The sequence below is a fragment of the Carassius auratus genome, unplaced genomic scaffold (genome assembly GCF_003368295.1).
Source record: "Carassius auratus strain Wakin unplaced genomic scaffold, ASM336829v1 scaf_tig00216878, whole genome shotgun sequence".
Classification (NCBI taxonomy): Eukaryota; Metazoa; Chordata; class Actinopteri; order Cypriniformes; family Cyprinidae; genus Carassius; species Carassius auratus.
In genome coordinates, this window is record NW_020528782.1 from 404,861 (window position 1) to 426,677 (window position 21,817).

The 21,817-nt window shown below is 37.0% G+C and overlaps 1 protein-coding gene, 1 long non-coding RNA gene and 1 pseudogene across 3 annotated transcripts; 1 reads left to right on the forward strand and 2 right to left on the reverse strand.

Moving 5' to 3' along the window:
- Positions 1–281: 281 nt before the first annotated feature.
- LOC113099197 (C3a anaphylatoxin chemotactic receptor-like) lies at positions 282–2,622 on the forward strand (annotated as a pseudogene).
- A 2,391-nt stretch (positions 2,623–5,013) lies between these two features.
- Positions 5,014–6,418, reverse strand: LOC113099198 (uncharacterized). The gene is made up of 3 exons (XR_003289319.1): positions 6,175–6,418; positions 5,374–5,426; positions 5,014–5,290 (listed from the first exon to the last, which is right to left on the reverse strand). It is a non-coding gene; the product is annotated as an uncharacterized LOC113099198 (long non-coding RNA).
- Positions 6,419–12,314: 5,896 nt separating this feature from the next.
- On the reverse strand, positions 12,315–21,726 carry LOC113099168 (protein lin-37 homolog). 2 transcript variants are annotated; one of them, XM_026264252.1, is made up of 10 exons: positions 21,634–21,726; positions 20,066–20,122; positions 19,916–19,982; positions 17,650–17,700; positions 17,512–17,541; positions 16,599–16,684; positions 15,941–16,098; positions 13,066–13,197; positions 12,704–12,777; positions 12,315–12,593 (listed from the first exon to the last, which is right to left on the reverse strand). In XM_026264252.1, the coding sequence occupies exons 2-10, from the start codon at positions 20,097–20,099 to the stop codon at positions 12,515–12,517; spliced, it is 711 nt and encodes a 236-aa protein (XP_026120037.1). In that variant the 5' UTR covers positions 20,100–20,122; positions 21,634–21,726; the 3' UTR covers positions 12,315–12,514. The 2 variants fall into 2 exon arrangements, with proteins under 2 accessions (XP_026120037.1, XP_026120039.1); XM_026264254.1 differs by having other exon boundaries at positions 20,066–20,120; positions 21,644–21,720.
- Between the last annotated feature and the right edge of the window lie 91 nt (positions 21,727–21,817).

Consider the following 21,817-nt stretch of genomic DNA (forward strand, 5'->3'; position numbering starts at 1 on the left):
CCGGTTAAACAAATATATATATATATATATATATATATATATATATATATATATATATGTATATCTGTCTCTTCTTTAAAGACCATCATGGAATGGAAACCTCACCACAAATTTGTCTTCTCAACACTCTGCTGCAGACAGATGCCCACCACTCACTGATGATGTCTGATAGCTGCAGCTACACCAAGTTTGCTAATGACATCACATTTAGCCCCTTATCACAACAAATCAGCCTTTATAGATGTAACACCAGACTATTCTGTCTGGTATAAAACCAACAGAACCAAGAAGACAGTGCAAGTTCAAGACTCGATTTGTTCCAGTGAATCAACAGCTCAAAAATGGGTATGTGCATTATTCATGTTGCATGTTTGTTTAAATATACTCTCAGAGTGCAGTAAATGCTAAATTGTTTAAGATACAATAAATGCACACATACAGAGATGAAACAGGCAAGATTTTTTACAAATTAGCTGACATGACTTTTTCCAATTTGAATACACTCAAACATTATAATATAATATAATATAATATAATATAATATAATATAATATAATATAATATAATATAATATAATATAATATAATATAATATAAAGTGTTGTTGAATATATAAAAAACAATGTAAAATCTTCAAATTAATAAAACTGCACAGAATACAGATTAGGGAAATATTAAATAAACTTTTGGTATCAATGACACTAGGGGAATTTGTTGAAATGGAGTCTTGAAACTATAACTGATAATTTTATATTGGCATACTGCATTTTATATGGTCTTCTTTCCTTTATGCAGTTTGATTGGTCTTCTTTATTATATCTAGCCACATTTTTACAGCAAAAACAAGTCTTGAGTTTTTATTTTATTTTATTTCAATGTCTAGTTTTCCAAACTCAGCCGTTTCTGTGCATTACTGATTTTTTCACAGTTCATTCAGAAATGCATCTTTCACAATTAGTAATATTTTCTCCATAAAAATCAAGTGATTAACTTTAATCTGTTTGTTCAACACTCATGAAAATAAAGCTGCTTCGAAAGGTTCTTTACATAGAAGAACCAAGGATTTTTAAAGAACCATCTCTTACATTTGTATAATCTGAAGAACCTTTTGGCACAAAGAACTTTTTGTGAAATAGAAAGATTCTTCAGATGCTTCAGAAAGGTTCTTCACATGTTAAAGGTTATTTATGGAACCATTTAGACAAAAAGGTTCTTCTATGGCATTGTGAGGCACATTTATTTTTAACTGTGAAACTCTGGTCAATTTCTGGTACATCTATTGATTGCCACAGTAATGGCCATAAAGCGTGAGGTCAGTGCCAAAAGTTTCATACTCAATAGTATAAAAAATTATAATAAACTTATCAGTTTTTTAAAAAAGAAGACATTTTGTTCCTCCACTCCTCCATGCATTTGATGCAATAAAATATCAAGATTAATCAGTATGACTTGAGAACAAAACTTTATTTCAGGTTTTTAATCACCAGAGGGTTAAACAAATTGCATTTTGGTGTGCGTTACTGCATGCAAAAATTATTTTGCACATGAGAAACACCCCAATGATAATATGATGCTTCCAAAACAGACCCAAAATCAGCCCTCATTGTGTTTCTCTCTCTTTCTTCTTTGTGTAGAAAACACCAGTTTTGAAGCTCAAAACATGACCAGAGTAACAGCACATCCCACCACTATCCAGATTGTGGGAATGATCTTTCTTGCATGCATTTTAATTGCCACCATTGTAGTTGGTCTCATTGGAAATGGGCTTGTAATATTTCTGACTGGCTGCAGAATGAAGACGACCGTCAACTCCATTCTGTTTCTCAACTTAGCGATTGCAGACTTCACCTTCCTGCTGACTACAGTCTTAATTCTTTTCTTAATTTTGGCCCAGAGTCAATTAGGTAAAATAACTAACAAATTATTTTCCTTTATATACAGACTAAATCTGTTTGCTAGTATTTTCTTTCTTGTAGTTATCAGTCTGGACCGATGCCTGTGCACATGGTTGGTTGTTTGGGCTAGAAATAAACGAACTACACTTAAAGCCAAGATCATCTGCATAATTGTGTGGGTTTCATCCATCGGCTTCAGCATTCCTTTCTTTACAGTTACGTTTACTCTTGCGTCTCTGGTCACATATCATTTTACAGTGGGCTTTCTCATCCCCTTTCTGATCATTGCATCTTCATACACAGCTATTGGACTACGAATCAAACGCCTCAAAGGGGGAAAGCATCTCAGGACATACAGGGGCATTATAACTGTAACTCTGGCTTTTTCATATGTTGGTTTCCATTCCATGTTTGCCATTTTTATGCAGTAACTGCAGTAGGAAATAACTGGAGTGAAGTATTGTTGACAGCAATGATTGTCTGTTTCTGCCTGGTTTATCTCAACAGCTGTCTGAACCCCATTCTGTATGTGTTCATGTGTGATGAGTATAAGAAGAAGCTTAAACAGTCTCTGCTGCTGGTGCTGGAGACGGCTTTTGCTGAAGATCATCTGGACTTTAAGGCAGACGCAAAAGAACGAGGACATGAAAACTCAACTGAACTGTTGGATATGTAGAAATGCTGCTGATTTCTGTTGTTACTTTATTTTAAATAAAACCACAGTGTATCATAAAATTTTACCTGCATTTGATTGCAATTTCCTAAAGGATATTTCTGCTCTCACAATAGCAAATTCTTATTGAAGGATTTTCCCTAAAAAGCAAAAAATAAATAACAAGAAAATAAATAAAATATGATTTCTGATACAAATAAAAAACTACAAAGATATTGTTTAACAATTAACAATTTAGTCAGTTTAACTAATGATATATGGGACACAATATAGGAAAAAATGGCAAAAAAACAAACAAAAAAACAACAACAACACTTTTTATGGAGCATTTTACTTTTGCTTTAGTTGGATGTTCATCTAATATTTTTTTTAAATGTTAATTCTTGTTTCAGAAATGTTTTGAATGTTCAGAAACCATTCAAATGTAACATTTAAATGGGAACATAATGAAAGTGTTAGCAAAATGTCAGCTGACTGATTTTTCAAACTGTGTTTTAATCATAAAAATATCGTAAAATGTCTGCGGTTGTCAGTTTACTCTTGGAGTAACATCAGTATATTCCTCTTATACTGATGAGTATAAGAAGAAGCTTAAACAGTCTCTGCTGCTGGTGCTGGAGACGGCTTTTGCTGAAGATCATCTGGACTTTAAGGCAGACGCAAAAGAACAATCAGGACATGAAAACCCAACTGAACTGTTGGATATGTAGAAAACTTGTCTCTAAATGTTAAACCTGGATCTAATCCTCAGGTCCTTACACTGGCTTCCAGTTACATTTAGGATTGATTTTAAAGTACTTTTACTTGTTTATAAATCACTCAACGACCTAGGACCAAAATATATTGCAGATATGTTCACTGAATATAAACCTAACAGAGCACTCAGATCTCTAGGATCAAGTCAGTTAGAAATACCAAGGGTTCACACAAAACAAGGGGAGTCCGCCTTTAGTTACAATGCCGCCCAGAGCTGGAAAAATCAGATGTGCTAAAACACTAGCCACATTTAAATGTAGACTCAGAACTCATCTGTTTAACTGTGCATTTATTGAATGAGCACTGTATTTTACAGTACTTGTATTTTTACTGTAGTTTTAAAATTGCTTGTTTTATTTTTGTTCATGATTACTATATTTTATGTAAAGCACTTTGAATTACCATTGTGTATGAAATGTGCTATATAAATAAACTTGCCTTGCCTTTTCACCACTTTTTTTTTTTTTTTTTTTTTTACTGCGTGAGAAAGTGAACGTGTGGTGTGAGAAAATCAATTGCATGAGTTGGCACCCCTTTATCATTATAGTTATCTTTCACGGTGTGAACATGCTTTTACTTTGAGCTGACACATATACATGATGTGGAATTTAATAAATATTAGACTGCTGGATGCTGCGATTGGCCGATGTGAAAAATAAAAATTACGAATGTGTTATGAAGCTGTACTAAAGTAAGTAATCTACATCTCTAAACCACAAACAATGCCGATCTAATTTCAATTAGAATCGGCAAAAAATGCATTATAAGACAGAAAAAAATAAAAAATAAAAAAGACTCAAAATTGGTTTCTCAACCCTCTGCTGCAGGCAGATGCCCACCATTGTGATGATGCCTGATAGCTGCAGCTACAACAGGTTTGCTAATGAAATTACATTTTAGGCCCAGTATTAGTTATCAGTAATAACAACAAATCAGCTTTTGATATGCAGTACCAGGCTTTGCTGTTTGGTATAAAATCAACAGTCTGTCAAAAGGACCAAGAAGACAAGAAGTGCAAGATCAAGACTTGGCTTGTCCCAGTGTATCAACAGCTCAAAAGGGTATGTGTTATTCATTTTACATGTTTTTGTAACTCTCAGACTGTAGTAAATGCAAAACTGTTTTACAGTGCATTGTAAAATATATAAATAAATAAATATATATATATAGTTATTCGTCATTTAACAATTCAAAAATAAATTGTTGAAATTAGTTTTTCCAATTTGGTTACACTCAATAGTATTAAAATAGCAGTGGTGGCTCATGGGTTTTAAAATTAAGGAAGCACACTAATCGTATTGGTCTGGGGATCCCTGCCGATTTTTATTATTAGGGGTTCAAGTATGCAGTGCTGAAACCCCATTGTAATTGTTAGGATTTTTTACACTTTATTTATTTTTTATTATTATTATTCTCCGGTAAAACTGATCGTGCATACCAAACCGTAAGGCCTAGAGAGCTGAAAATAAGTCAAAATGTAGTAATCTGCCTCGCTACTCAGGCGCAAAGACCTGGCCTGTGGGGCACAATATATAATATATAATCGATTCAGGTGAATTCTCAGGAGTTTTGTTGGGAGACAAGGGATATTCATGCCTGCCTTATCACTTGACTCCCTATCAGGAGACGCAGACTGAGGCACAGCACAACTACATTATTGCCCATGCACACACAAGAGCTCATTTGGGCTCATCAAGTCAGGGTTTCAGTGCCTAAATTTCCTCAGAGTGACATTGTAGTTGCATGTCTTGTGCTACATAACATTGCCTGTCTGAGGAGAGAGAGGCAACCAAGGATTGTAGAGGAAGACTGGGACATTGAATCATACATAATCATAATAATAATGGAAATACACACTATTTAGCACCTCACAGGTAGGCTTTTAAATATATAATGTGCAAATCTGTGCCTACCTCCTTGAACATACTGACACAGTCTCCTCATCCTCCTGTATATGGGCCTTCAGCCTGAAACCATTAATTAAACTCAGTTTAATAAAATCACCACTTGACAATTAATCAGTGCTTTAAACTCATACTGTCATACTCACAGGGTTCAGCATAATGTCTGGTGGATCCAGCAAGCACACAGAATTTGGCATCACTATGAAACTAAATAAAAAACACCTTTTAAGTAGTCATTTCTTAATGGATTCAGATACTGTTCCCCCCTCTATTCTCTCAATGACAGGCCTCCCTTTGTTCATTTCTAATGCCAGCTCCTCTGCGGGAGTAAAGTTGGCTGTCGGTGGCCCTCCCCCAGTGCCAGCAACCTCACTCTTCTTTTTGGCAGCTGCAATAAACATCATGAGACTGGACAGTTGTAACATCAAGCTGGTCATGTTTAAGTACTTAGACTATAATTACCATTCTGAACAATATTTTTATGTTCTTTTTTCTTCACTTAAATTGCTGCTGTAAAAGTTAGTTACACACACACACACACACACACACACACTTACTGCAATGTGTTGTGGCAAATATTTAATTGCACTTTAGTAAAATATAGTACATTTTGTACATTTAATGTTAGTGAAAATGTACATTTCATATTAGTTGCTACTTACGCATTGAGAATATCAGCAATTTCCTGCCAGCCTTTATCTCATTTTATTAATAGCTGCGGTATTCCCTTTTTGGTAATCACATGTTTAAATTCTTTGTAAGTCTCGAGAAGCAAACATTGCTCAGTCGCAGTGAACATCGCTGCTCTTTCTTTCCCCTTAGTTGCCATGATAAATTGATGAATCCATGCTCAACTATCAGGGCTTCTTAAGAATAGCGTGCACGCGCAATTATCTAGACTAGATAAACCCATATCAAATTAGTGAGATTGTGTGAACTTCAATTACCTTTTATGGAACCACTTTAGCCCCAACTTATTTTTTAGGCTCATTCAAGTCCGGTTTTGGAGTTTAATCCCAGCTTTTCTAAGCGTCTTTTATGGAACAACCCCCAGGTGCAGTTTAGGGGTATAACGATTCATTCGTTTTCTCGATGCATCGATTACAAACCCTGTCGATTCATATGCATCAATCTTGAAACATGATTTTTGAATCGTGAATCGCCGATCTTGGACAGTAATCGATTCAAAATGCTAAGAATCAAATGAATCGCGATTTCTATAGCGATTCAATGCTTTCAAAATGTATACACATTAAATTACTACACGCACTAATTAATGGAGACCTTGAACAGTGTTCGTGCCTCTTATCTGTCCTTCACGCGCTCGCGGCGTTCCACTGTTACCACCTCACAGGATTGCGCTCGTGCTCCGTTCGTCTCTGACGCAGCTGACGTGTGATCTATAGGACTCAAGGCCAGTAATGCCAGGTGGCAAGGAACTCGACCGGAAGTTGAAGTTGGGTGGGGGCTGCCATCTTTTAGCAGAACTTCACTTGCGTTAGCATTCCCATTGACTCCCATTCATTTTGCCGTCACTTTGACAGCAAATAACTTTACATCTGAGGCGTTTAAAGACTCCGTTTGCCCATTATTTATTTCTAAAGATACACGACAATGTATAAAGGGCTCCATTACCTTCTATGTTACATTATGGCCCCGTATAAACAGTTTTTGTAAAAAATAGGCTAACGATTGCGTCATAACCACTCGACTCTCTGTCGCATTACCGTACAGACAGGAGGAGAAGCTGGCAGGCAATTAACTTAATATGGCGTACTGGCGTTACATTTTAAAATACTATACAAAATAATTAATCAGAATACTTACTCCTGCTCACTCACGACAAAGAACTCCCCGCTCAAGCTCGCCGTCTCTACAAGATTAACGATGGCAGTTTGCACGCACAGCCACTAGAAGATTTACATCTGTCAGACAGGTTGCTGACGTCGTCAAGCTTCGTTTGAGTCTGCGCGTCAGAAACGTTGTGCTAAAAAACGCTAAAAATGGGCTTCACTTGTCTCAATTGAGTTCCAATGGGGTCGCTGTGTCCATTTTTTTTACTGTCTATGAGTAATGCTAACGTGAAGTAGTTTTATTTTTCTGTAGTTTGTCAATGGCTCTCTGCATCTTACCGTAGTTACCGGAGTCGTCGGCAGCTGTATTTATTGCATGGACGGAGCAGAAATGTAAGTGTCTAAATCATACGCACAGATCCATTGAATGATAAATGTTTTTAAACAATGCGGATGAACCGATTATACTAAGGAAACTTTTCAAATTAACCACAGCATAAACAACGACCTTAAAATAAGAGCGCGAGAATTATCTGATAATCAGATGCATGAAAGTAGCGTTTGTTTCATTAGCAAACAGACATCTGGCGCGTTTTATCTCAGAATCATTCGCTGATGGTGAGGAAAAGTTAAATAGAGATGAAGACGTTTTCACACTGAAAGAGAAGCGATCTCGCTCTCATAGACGTGCCAGGCTATATCTGCAGCTAAACTGAATAAAAGCAGAAATAACTGATGAAAAAAAAAAAAAATGTATGAATGATGCAGTGCTAATTGACATTTATTACAGTACAGAAACTATAAAGTATATTTTTTACCTTATTCTGTGCAGAAAATTTAAATAATTGCTAATTAAATGTAGCCTAGTATATAAAACAATCTTAAAATTGCCATTAGAAAAAAATATCGATTACAAATGATTGATTATTGTCCAGCAGTGTATTTGATTTATTACAGCTAATTAAAAGTAATTAAAAAAGATGATAATTCCTTGTAAAAAATAAAATAAAAATAGTAATAATAATAATAATTATTATTATTATTATTATATAGGCTACATACATAAAATTATTGTATTTGACATTTCTGTCACTTCTGAAATTATGGCTACGCCCCTGGTGTGACAAAATGTTAGCTTATACATAATACTCTTTAAGCTCTTTTTTAAAAACTTGGCTTACGTACATTTTTACGTATGCCATGTCGCATCATTAAACTAGCATTTAACAATGGACAAAAGTTTTTTTTTTTTTTTTCTAACCTATGGTTCTCGAACCATAAATGCTACTGTAATTTGCCCCCTGACTAAGCATTTAAAGAATTTAGTAGAAGCATTTAAATAATCCCATGAATGCACTTGAAGAATGCAGAATCGAATCGTTATAATCGAATCGAATCAAATTTAATTGTGAATCGAATCGAATCGTTCTAAATTTGCAAAAATCGTTCTTGAATCGAATCGAAAACCTATGAATCGTAATCGAATCGAATCGCTGACTTGCCAAAGATTCACAGCCCTAGTGCAGTTGGTAATTTTTTTTTTCTTTTTCCTTTACAACACCAAAAGCAGGGACAGAAAACATTTTAAATTGATTCTTCATATGGCAGTTCCTTTACTTGTCTATTAATATATTAATTACTATTAACTAACTATTAATTAACATCCACAAGTAGGTAATTTTGCCACAATAAGCTCATAAACACAATAAGCTTTTTTTGTTCCAACTGTACCCATGTCTGATACAGTTGGAACAGTACCCTAGTACAGTTGAGACACCCATCCGTAATGCTTTAAATCTGCCTAACCATGTCATTGCAAAAGTAAAATACCTTTAAAAAATTTAATTTTTAATTTTTTAATTTTAATTTCCATTCAGTATTTTTTTTCATTATTTGTTTAGTTAAAAGAAGTTCATTTGTAAAATGAAACATTGTACAGTAATGACAAACAGCAATAAAATATTTAATTTCAGTTCATCATTTAATAATTAACAGTTGAAAACTAGAGTAGCAGTAAAAAAACAATTGCAAACAATAATAACAAGTGCAAACAAAAACCTAATATACATAATAACACAAAGTAGTGCAACTAAAATGTTCGGCAATAGGAATATAGTGCGGGTACATTTGGTACATTGTGTCTCAACTGTACCCCGCTCACCACCTGTAAGTTACTCTTAACAGTCATGTAAGCATTACAAGCTATTCAATTTGGAAGGGATGTGGTGAAGTGAAAAACTTCCCTTGGAAAAAAGTCTTAACCCCAGCTTGCGAGAACGACACATCGATGACAAACCGTCATCTGCCTACAAAGGGAATCAGCCTCTCAAGACTGATCTCTGGTGTCATCAGAGCAGTTAGCTTGGTGCCCTGGAGATGGTCGAACTACAGTAGCTGCTCTGGAAACCCCCCAGGAGGTCGCAAGCCTCTTAGCACTACTACGTTTCTGGACGGTAACTGAGAGAAGCATTCGCCAGAGACTGTTGCACCCTGGAACACCGGCAGGATTGGCAGATCGAGCTCCTGATGTCCTGATGTATACACCACTCTTCCCCAGAGGTCAAGTCAAGTCAACTTTATTTATATAGTGCTTTAAACAAAATACATTGCGTCAAAGCAACTGATCAACACTGATTAGATTTAATAGGTATGATATACCCTTGTTAAAGGAATAATAATAATTAGGAAAATAGTGTATCAATAACGCAAAATGACAGTTAAACCTCTGGAGTCGATCCAGATCCAGATCCAGAGACCACACCTACAGCCTCTAAGCTCCATGCGGGGGTGCACCCTCTGCCTGTGAGAGGAGATCCACTCATGATGGGAACCTCCCATGAAGTGTCATCAAAAAGAGAAATCAGGCACAGGAACCATACCCGGCTCGGCCAGAACGGGGCTACTAACACGGCCCGACTCCGTCCCAGCGTACTCTCTCCAGAACTCCCTGGAGCAAAGCAATCAGGGAAAAATGTACAGATGAAGTCTCGGTCACATCTGAACCATGGCGTCCAGCCTCAGTGCAGCTGGATGAGTCACAGGAAGCCAGAGGGGACAGTGTGATGTCTCCTGAGCCGTAGACAGATCCACCTGAGTCTGGCCAACCTTTCCAACTCTGCTTCATCACCTCGGTGTTAAGCCGCCTTTCCTCGTTCCTCTGCCCCTGCCTCAACAGGATGTCTGCTCCCATATTAAGATGCCCAGGAATGTGGACTGCTGTCAGCGAGAGGAGTTCACCCTGGGACCACTCAAGGATCGGGTTCACTAGTTTGTATAAACGGGTGTGAGCGCAGAACTCCTTGGTGGTTGATGTAAGAGACCACTGCTGTGTTGTCATTGCGCAGCAACACATGGTGACCTCTAAGGTCTGAGAGAAAGTAATTTAGTGCTCGAAGCACGGCCAGCATCCTCGGGCAGATGATATGCCATGTCGGATGGTGGCCACTCCACAGACCGCAGGCAGGGTGGCCACTAATGACCGCACCCCAGCCGGTGAGGGATGCGTCCGTTGCTAGCATTACACGGTGACAAGGAGCTCCCAGCACCGGGCCCTGAGACAAGAACAAAGGTTTTCTCCACATGTCTAAGGCACGTAGGCATTTCCACGTGACCTTTAGCATGCCAAGTGGGTTTCCCCTCTGGGAGAACCCCTTGGTCTAGAGCCTCCACTGTAGGGGTCTCATGTACAGCAGGCCAATAGCATTCATGTTGGACGCAGCTGCCATCAGACCCAGCAATCTCCGAGACTGCTTGACATTGAGTGACTGGCCTTCTCTCACGACTGCAGTGAGGATCGACACGATCCGAGTAGATTACATACGTGCCTGCATCGTGGTCGAATCCCACACCATGCCCAGATAAGTGGTTCTCTGTACTGGAAAAAGCACACTTTCCTTGGTGTTAAGTCTTAACCCCAGCTCGCGAGAACGACACATCGATGACAAACCGTCATCTGCCTAGAAAGGGAATCAGCCTCTCAAGACTGATCTCTGGTGTCATCAGAGCAGTTAGCTTGGTGCCCTGGAGACGGTCGAACTACAGTTGCTGCTCTGGAAACCCCCCAGGAGGTCGCGAGCCTCTTAGCACTACTACGTTTCCGGACGGTAACTGAGAGAAGCATTCGACAGAGACTGTTGCACCCTGGAACACCGGCAGGATTGGCAGATCGATCTCCTGATGTATACACCACTCTTCCCCAGAGGTCAAGTCAAGTCAAGTCAACTTTATTTATATAGTGCTTTAAACAAAATACATTGCGTCAAAGCAACTGATCAACACTGATTAGATTTAATAGGAATGATTTACCCTTGTTAAAGGAATAATAATAATTAGGAAAACAGTGTATCAATAACGCAAAATGACAGTTAAACCTCTGGAGTCGATTAACGCGTATACACGTTATGAGTCATTTTCTCCTGATAACCCTGAAAAGAACTTAAATTACACTTTCAGTTTTGATCGTACAGATAAGAGCAATACATCAATCAAATCTGTAAAGGGTCTTCTTTTTTGTAAATAGACATAATAACAACAAAACTTTGTGCATTTATGAAATAAAGATAACAAACAGGGTGTGCTGTCTGCAGCCTTTGTCTGTGCTGATTTTCATTTACAAACGCGTCATTAAAATGAACTGTAACTGAATACTCAATGAATAGACATGAGAGATATGTCTATAGAACGCCTGACATGTCTACTTTTGAACTAAACAAATATTATGTGATGAAGTAATCCATATGAAAACAACGATATGTCGGTTTTTCACGTCTCCCTTCATTATCTTCTAATGCGACCACGCCCTGTGCTGAACACCCTATTCAGATTCTAATGTTCCACTGAGACGCGTGGCTTGAATATGCCCACACAACAGAAAACAACACAGCGAGATTGTTCTTCAAGTAGTTTTTATTTAACCATTTGTTCCGCAATGAGAGGAATAAGACAAAATTCACCCATTCTTTAAATTACCCCCCCCCCCCCCCCCCCCAAAAAAAATAATAATAATATTCTCAGCACTTTTCAGCATTAATAATAATAATAATGATGATGATAATAACAATAAAAAAATCTTATGAGAAAATCAGATTGTTAAAAGGATTTCTGTAGGATTGTGTGACTGGAGTAAAAAAATTTAGTTTGAAAGTCATGACAAAACTTCTCCAGGCCTCTAAAATATCCATAGACTCTAGAGGGTTACGTTTGATGCTAGACAAATATTGAGTGTTGCAAGTTGGAAATGGCTGAGAACTATCATAATTAATAATGCTTTATTCAATTAACACGCATCACATTTATTTTCAGTACTGCATTTTTATTTGAAGTTCTTGTGAGTTTGCATGTAAAGAGAAAAATAAACAATAATAAAAAAAATTTAGTTCAGCTCTCAATTCAGAATTTTGGGTTATTTCGCTCTCCTTGAAGGCTTCATGCCTGGACATCTTTTGCTTCATTAGCGAAGCAGATTTTCTTCAAATGCACTAGTGATGTATGTGAACTAACGTTCATACATTTCCTTGAGGATTTTTATGTTCTCGCTGTATCTCAGCTGATTCTTACTGGAGGCCTCCTTCCACCTTTAACATATATGAAAAATAAATTATAAATATCATATACACAGTGTAATTTGTATCCTTGCCCCCACCCGTATTCATGGTAGAAATGATAGAATGATGAAAAATTATACTTTTGTCTAATTTTCTTCCAGCGTTTGATGTGACTGAAGATAAGAGATGAGGTGCCTGCTGCAGCATCTACAGACTGAAAAAAAACAAATTAGATATGATCTAATTCGGCACACAATTGATCTAAGCACACAATTTAGCTACATTAGTGTTACAAATTAAAAGATGACAAGACCAAAAAAAAATCAGTATGCAAACAGGTTTACTTATCACATTCCTAACAACGATTGGTTAAGAGTTAAGAGGAGGTGTTTGATGGAAACTTTATCTTCTGTCACTTAGCAGTTTGCTTAAATGCAGATCTATAAAGAAAGATTACTGCGTCCAGTAGACCGTGTATGACACAACAGTTGCCATAGCTCACCTGACTCTCTGTAGGTTTCTCTACAGGTGGAATTCTGAGATTGACAGGTTCACCAGCTGCACCTACTGGACAGGTAACAGGTGGAGGAAGCCTGTACACGTTCTGTCCTTTGCCATTAAGCATGTCAGTCATCTGAAAGAATAATCAGAATCAGAAAGAGCTTTATTGCCAAGTTTGCATGAACATCCCAGGAATTTGTTTTAGTGACATAAGCTTCCAGTACACAGAGAAAAACAACAGACTAAAAAAAATAAATTCAAGTAAAAAAATTGTATAAACAGTTCTGCTACCGATGATAATGGACTAGAATAGAGTAGAATGCAGGGATGTACTAGGATGGAGGGCTAACAAATTAATATAAGGATATTGCACATTTTTAATGCATAAGTGGAGAACATTTAAATGTTCATGAAGTAGATCGCCTGGCTGTCCTTGTATTTGTGGCTCTGAAGCACCGGCCAGATGGCAAAAGTTCAAAGATGGGGTAACTTGGATGTGAAGGATTCAGAGTGATTTTCTGAGCCCTTTTGCTCACTCTGGATGTATACAGTTATTGAAGGGAGGGCAGGGGAGCACCAATAATCCTTTCAGCAGTCCAAACCGTTCTCTGTAGTCTTCTGATATCTGATTTTGCAGCTGAACCAAACCAGACAGTTACTGAAGTGCACAGGACAGACTCAATGAAGGCTGAGTAGAATGGTTTCAGCAGCTCCTGTGGCAGGTTAAACTTCCTCAGCTGGCAAAGGAAGTACAACCTTTGTTTGGCCTTTTTAACGATGGAGTCAATGTAATTGTTCCACTTCAGGTCATGAGAGATGGTGGTTCGCAGGAATCTGAATGACTCCACTGCAGTCTATGTGCTGTCTATGATGGTGAGTAGGGGGAGTGCAGGGGGGTTTCTCCTGAAGTCCACTATCATCGCCACTGTTTTGAGAGTGTTCAGATCCGATTAGCCGGCCCTGGCCCGCTTGGAAGAGGTGGGCCAGAGCACGGTTCAGTTGGACTCGGGCGCGGTTTGCCTGCAGTGTGAGCGCTAACCATGCTGGAGCACGGAAAAGGACGCGTTGCGTCACGGTTTTGCGACGCTCCAAAACCAACATGGCAGGGAAAGAGTCGCTTTGGTCTATGGCAGAGGTGCAAAACGCATAAAAACTCAAAACTGCAAAGTCCTTGCTGCACTTCAGCTGGTACCTTGCAAACATCCTCATACGAGCAGCACGATTATGTTAAAATTTCTGCGCCACTAAGGCGACACATCTGTTTAACAACAGGCTGTGAGAGGGCTGTGGACCAAACGACACAAAATTAACCACAAAGAAAACAGAGCGATGGACTCCATTGTGTTCAGAGAGCGCCGCTCTTCCTGTTTATCCCGAAACCGTCGCACCATAATGACGTAAGCGTGCTCCGGCACGAATGCTGAAACCCTATATGTTAGTGCAGGCCAGAGGGGGAGTGGGGAGGGGGGACAATCGTACTCGGGCCCGGTTCATGGCAACCGTGCCTAGTGTGAGTACACCCTAAAAATCGAAGAGCAGTTTCCCCCAATTTTAATCCTTGTTTTTTGTACATATTACTTTACTATTAAAAGGTTACTGGACAGTTATATACTGTAATATGATGTATAAATGAAGTGAGCAAAGTGAACCTTAAATGAGTGTGCCAAATTGATTAAAACATAAGCTGCTTAACATGATTTACAAAGATAATGATTGGGGGGAAAAGGAAGGAAAGAAGACTTGCAAAGGAAGACTAAAGCATTATTATTTTATTGTCACTGGGATACTATTATTATAGTTTTGCCAAAAATTTTGTATTTTAACTTTCAGTTACATTTTAGTTTATGGTTTGCATAAATTTGTTGTGTTTTGTAATTTTGGTAGGTTTTTTTTTATTTATTTATTTTTTTCGAGAGTTTTAGTTATTTAGTATATCAAGTTAACTAAATGAAAATAAGAAATTAAACCTTGGTGACTACCTGAAATATTTTATTTCAGTTAATGATTCAAATTTTTTAATGGTTTTCATTTAATTTTTGTTGTTCTAGCAGGGATGTGGGAACTATATTGTGAGGGGGGGCGGGGGGTGTTAGTGTAGGCCTTTTGTAGGCTGTGTTATGTATCCTGATTGACTTCATGATTAGTTAAATCTTTTGCACATGCATCGGCACAGAGTTAACCATTTCAGGCAGTACAGGACAGCGTCTGTCTTGTTCACTTCATGTCTTTGGGCGTTACGCACAGCTCAGTGTGGCCCAGACTTGGTGCCAGGATTCCAGTTTTGGATGGACCAGACCAATTGTGGGTGGGCCTTAAATTAAAAATGTTAAATAAATAAAAAAAACGTTATCCCATCACTGCTTAACCTAATAAAAAATATTGACTAATATAGCCAACTGTTATATTATTTGTGTGTATACATAATATAGATTTTAAGAGCTTGATGCTCTTTAAATGTTTTGTTGCATTGTTAAAAATTCCGGTGCATAGGACAGACCTAGCCGTGATTACTCTCCATGGTTCTGACCAAAGAAGAGCTAAAAAATATTATTTAGAAAACTGCACAAAATTATTTTTGATGCACAATAATGTATGTGCTGTGGTCTAACAAAAACATAATAGTGGCCAAAACTGACTTCCATTTTAAGTACATTACTGGAAGCATGTTTGCATTTGTCATTTTCTGTGGCAAATGGCAATGTGAGAGAGTTTATCTTGTGTTTAACTTGAAACACATCCATCTTTGAAAAATAATCAACACTAGATTTGCAAGTGCAGTTATATAGAATGTGAACCAACTGTGTTATTCTGAGTAGTTCATAGATATGAATGGGATGAGTATTTAAAATGATTTCAAAGTGAATGCTGGGTATGACCTCATCCTCCCCGGAGCTGTGAGGCGGGCTGGGCTCCGTTCTCTCCCGCATTGATGGGTTGTTTCTCATCCATGCCCGACAAATGGGATAGAGCGGCGTGGTGGTGCTGAACTGAGCCAAGTCCACACTGCGGTCAAATAACTTGATAATATAAGCATCTGATGGAGAAGAAGAGACGTGGAGCACGTAAGAAAACAGGAAATGGGTCTTATGAGATCAACTATTTTTTTTACTAAAATTAGTTTCTCTAAACCTTGGCTTAAAAAAAAAAAAACTCCCTCAGTCACCACACATGTTGAATGATAAGAAACCCAATAGTGTTTCTCAGAAATTATTAAACATTTTACTGATCTGTCAGATACAAAGTTACCTACATAGACAGGAAGAGATTGAATAATGCACTTTGTGTCATTCATTTAAAAATTTACCTGAATTCAAAGCTCTCCCCTACTTGGTATCCTTAAATAAATTAATTAAAATAAAACAAAGACAAATGTAAGTAGCTGCCTGCCATAACAGCTGATAGTAGATTGGGTAAAACAACCAGCCACTGTGAAAATAAAATATCAAAATTTGGCTGATGCTGAGTGTTATTCCCAGAAATGAGAGAGGCAGACAAGGTGTAGAAAAACTGTGGCTTTCAGGATCTAGCTCTTACTTTGTTTGTGCTGGTTGGTGTCTGCCAGACTGTCATCCATCTCTTTACGCTTCTTCCTTCTGTGTTGTGGGAATCGTGATGATGGTCTGTGAAAGGGAGAAAGAGGCTCTTAAAGCAAACTCTTCCAAACCATTTAGGAATTAATATCAGCTATTTTGCTATTCTAACTATTTATAAAGCACACTTTGAATGTTAAAGAGCATTAATATGAGCAGTACTGTACTAACGTTAGTTGACATATTGAATAATTATGGTATATTTGCAATGATTTTTCAGATTTTGAGATTGTTTGATTTACATCACTTGCTCTGTAGTAATGAATGGGTGCTGTCAGAATGAGAGTCCAAACAGCTGAGAAAATCATCACAATAATCCACAAGTAAACCACACCACCCCAGTTCATTAGTTAATGTCTTCTGAAATGAAATGCTGAGCATTTACAATAAACTAATCAATCAAGATGTTTTAACTATAAAGCATTGCATCTGGACAAATCAGGAGACCATAATCCATAATAAATAAAATATAGTCCACTAACATTTTTGTTTAGTGTTGATATATGCATATTTCTCACCTGATGTAATCTTTTCTTTGGAAAAAACAATATAAAGGATGGGAAACTTTTTGAAATTAAAAAACATCCTAATGATGAATGTTTCTTACAAACAGACCACATTTCACATCAAGAGACATTCATTAATAGATTGGAGTCATGTCAATTACTGTTTGGACTTTCATTCTGACGGCACCCATTCACTGCAGAGGATCCATTGGTGAGCAAGTGATGTAATGCTAAATTTCTCTAAATCCGTTCCGATGAAGAAACAAACTACTCTATTAAAGTAAATTTTCAACAATTTATTTTTAGGTGAATTATTCCTTTAAAATAAAGGTCAGAGAAGATTCTGCTTGCCTTTTCCCTGCAGAAGAAGGTGACAAATCCCTGTAAAAACAAAACATTTAATGTGCATAACATATGACTTGAACCTTTTTCCCAGTCAAGAGAAGACAATGTTTACATCACTCATACGAAAATAATGCATGTGCATACTTGCTCAAAGAGTCTGCCACCATTTTCCCAGAATCCTCTTCATTCGGCTCCCTATGCAGGGAAAGGAAGAAAGAGCACAAAGGATTACACAAATGCCAATTTTCCCCTATAAAACTGCTCTACTATATAAAAGTAATTTATTGTCTGTATTCTTTTCCTGAATTGTTTTTTTATTTGGATGCTCTGAAAGGTTCAAATTAAAACATTACTGAAAAACATGAGAAACAAGTAAGTATTCCCAGAAACATAGCGGTAAATAATCTCAGACCATCATTATTCAGAAAGCTGAAATATAAATGGATTTTAAAAAACAAAGCTATAAATCAATACTACACTAAATATTTTCCTAAGCTCAGTTGAAAAAACAAAATCTTTGAGAAGCCATAAATGGTCATCATGTTCAGAGAATCTTGTCGTTCAGATTTCCTAATAACTTTCTGTTGTCCTAGATGTTTGGTTCTCCAATTCTGTGGAGCACCCCACCCAAAAAACAAACCATCAGATTCCAAATATGTAGATGGCGAATGAGACATTCCTCATAAGTTGTACCAGAATACAGAACGGGAGTAAAATATGTATTTTATATGGTATTAATTCTAAAATAAATGTTAATATGATTACTACAATAGGCATTGGGCACATGGTCTCAACGGATTGTCTCTATTCTCTTAAAGCTGCAGTAGGGAACTTTTGACGCTCTAGCGGTTAATAAACAGAACTGCTTGAGTCTTGCGGAAGAACATCGTAGCCGGAACTACTCTCTGTTTATGTCTATGAAGAATCACAAAGGTACTGTGTTACTCCGCCGCGGTACCCCCGAAGCAATCTAAAATAGTCAGAATATAAACACTTATTATAGGTGCACCCTAGTGATTCAGAACAAGCCAAAAACACGGTTTGGAAAATGGATTCATGGTGTACTCACTTATTATATACATTTTTATACATTTTGAACACAAACAAAGTTACGGACCGGACCTCTGATTGGTTATTTTTTACCGGGAGCGATGGAGTTTCTGCAAATGGCAATAGGACCACTGGGAGGAGCCAGAGGAGCTTGATTTTTTCACAGATTATCTGTCTCATATTCTACTGTCAGGACATAATGACAGGTTTAATAAATATGTAAAAAAAATTTTTTTACAAAAGTTCCCTACAGCACCTTTAATGAGTTATGGGTGTTTTGGGAGTAATGTGCAATAAACCAATCAGAGTGTCATCTCCCATTCCCTTTAAGAAGCATGTGCGCTCGTGCCATGGCAGATTTGCTATTTATATGGCAGAATTTGCAAGCGCAAAGACAGAACCATTCTGAAATAGAGCTGCTTAAGCACGAGCAAGTAGGTAACCTAATTCTGATAAATGCAATGGCTATCCATTATGACATGTAGGCATTTTTATAATCCATGTAACCTAAACAATAATAATAATATGTCGCACATTCCTGTGTGTAATAAGCAAAGTGAACAAGTTGTGGACCCACCCAGAGGCATATTTTCTACTTCTACTATGCGCTTTAAATAACAATAAATATATTGCGCCATTGACTTTAGACTCTGAGTCAAGGTTTGAGTTGGTCTATGGTGCAGTCTATTTTCAGCTCCTCAAAATAGCAACATGTCAACAACGCACCTGAACACACCTCTTTTTTAAACCAACACAAAATAGCAAAATCCACTTGCTATTTAAACAACGCAGCATTGGGCTTAAACTAGCAACAACACTTGCGCCGCGCCTTGCGCTGGGTGTATGATAGGGCCCTAGAGCTTGGAAGTGATGACAATTTACATTATGTGATGATATATAAACATTTTTTTATAGTATCCATTGCTTCTACATGAAGATCACCCTCCCTTTAAAATAACACCTCACACCTGACTGATCTGAGTCAGTCAGGAAATCATCTCTGAGACTAGATGTTCTACAGTGGGTATAGAAAATAATATTTTTTTATATATTAAGCTGGACAGTAATATAGTTTCCATTTTGCAAGTAGATTTCAAGTAAATCACTGTGTCACTAACACTATACATTATCAGTCTTGTTCTGATAGACTGTTATTTTAAATCTTGTAGCACTTTCACTTTCAGTGACAGGCAAATTATTTCACAGTAAGATATCACATTGAGACATATTGACAATCTTCTAAAGTGGACCCATCACTAACAAGCTATAATTGCTTGAGGTCCATTTGCAGCTTCGCTGTTAAAGTCTGAAGCTTTCAAATCTCAAGACAGTAATAATAAAGCTCTAATAATGCACTAACCTTTCACTGTCACTCCTCTCAACCAGACCTTGCAATACTGCATCAAGGCGGTTTCGAGCCCCAGCATCTGCAAAGAACATTTTTAACCACATAAAACACTCCACATACTAAAACAGAAATATAAAAAGAAGCTTATGTTTGCAGCCTCACCCATTTTCTCAGTCTTGATTTTACAGTGCAGCATTGTATCTCCTGATTTTTTTTTTCCTGTAATTTAATTCAGATGAGGATGTGATAATTACTACATGATGACTAAAATAAAGAAACAGGTTCAACAGATTTAATTTAAAATTAAGTTGATTGGCTGTATATTGATATACTTTTATATTTATGAGGGCACATACACACACACACATACTGCATGTGTACAGCATTTATAAATACAGAGCTAGGTACATAATCAGGATTACATCAAGTACTCATAATTTTAAAAAATTACAATTTATCATGCTCATAATTATATATTTTTCTATTGATTACCTGATTACATATTATTCACACAATAGCAGTGATAATTTATTCATTATGAAAGATTGAGTGTGTCATGTCATTGTTTTCATTAATGTTTGTTCAGAAATTATCCATTTTCACACTGGAATATTTTTCTATGCACTTTTTTGTTTTAATCTCCATTGCACATCTTAATATATCGGTTTTATATATTCATTTGTAAATTATGTTTATAGTTTCTGCTTATAGTGTACACATATTACATAATCCATTTGTATAGTATGTTCATAGTACACATGTCTGTTTATTATGCTGATAGTATTTAAAAATCTCTAAATTACGTCCATAGGACTGCTTTATTTGTATATTTATGGTACATTTGTAAGTTATTGTAGACACGGTATATCCTGTACTTACTGCTTATTACACTTCTGATTAGATACTAACTGCATTTCGTTTCCTTGTACCTTATATGTGCAATGACAATAAAGTTGAATCTAATCTAATACAGGGTTCCCAAATAAGTTGGTCAGGCAAATCCCTGTGACATGAAATTTACTTGAAATATCTCTGAGGCAATTAATATTTCAATAATTGAACACACATTTGCATGTTTTCTCTTTGCTTTTTCATACCAATATGGTATATGTAAAGCTGTTTAAAACAAGTTAGATAAAAAGTAATCCTTAAAAAAAATGTAATACATTTCCTAAAATGAATAAGTAGGTTAGCTACAGTTTAAATCATGTAATCAGTAATAAACTACAATTGGTGAGCAATCTACCCAGCTCTCTCTCTCTCTCTCTCTCTCTCTCTCTCTCTCTCTCTCTCTGTGTGTGTGTGTGTGTGTGTGAACCTATATCAGCAAAATCGCCATAAAACTCCATCCTTGTTTGTAAAACTGGTATAACAATAAACTAAACAAAGGTTGTTGTCTTGTCTTTAAGTTTTCTGTGAGGCGTAGAGTTAGGGATGGGTGTAGGTTAAAACGTGTATAACTATCTGTAAATAAAAAACAATAAAAATCTTGGTAATGTCACCATTTAAAGTTAGAGAGAACGCACAGGGAGAAAAACAAGTAAAAACAATCAGAGTATTATTTTGCTAATCAGCTATTGTAGTGATGTAAACGGCGGACGTTAGCTATCTTGAAAACCAACCAAATTCCTGTTTAACTCCTCGCCGACTTCATAAATCCCTGAACAATAACATAATATTTTAAATATCACTATTTAGGAACTGGAAACACTTCAAAAATAGAAACCTACACGCTATTCACCTTTCAATCCTCCTTAGCTGAGAGACTGACGACGAGCCACACAATCCGACATTCCTCTTCCGCGCGCAGTGAGATTCCTGGCTCGTCATTGGCTTCAGAGGTTGCGAGAGCTGAGCTCTTATTGGTTCAATTTGCTGTCGATCACAAAATACGAAACTCTATTGGATGATTAA

Bases quoted from the DNA above. Each gene is read 5' to 3' on its own strand.
- LOC113099168 (XM_026264252.1), bottom strand. From the start codon at position 20,099: ATGCTGCACTGTAAAATCAAGACTGAGAAAATGG. The intron at 17,701-19,915 runs GTTAGTGCATTA...TTCCCTGCATAG, and splicing joins GAGAGGAGTGACAGTGAAAG to GGAGCCGAATGAAGAGGATT. The intron at 12,778-13,065 runs GTGAGCTATGGC...GTTTTTTTTCAG, and splicing joins AGAAACCTACAGAGAGTCAG to TCTGTAGATGCTGCAGCAGG.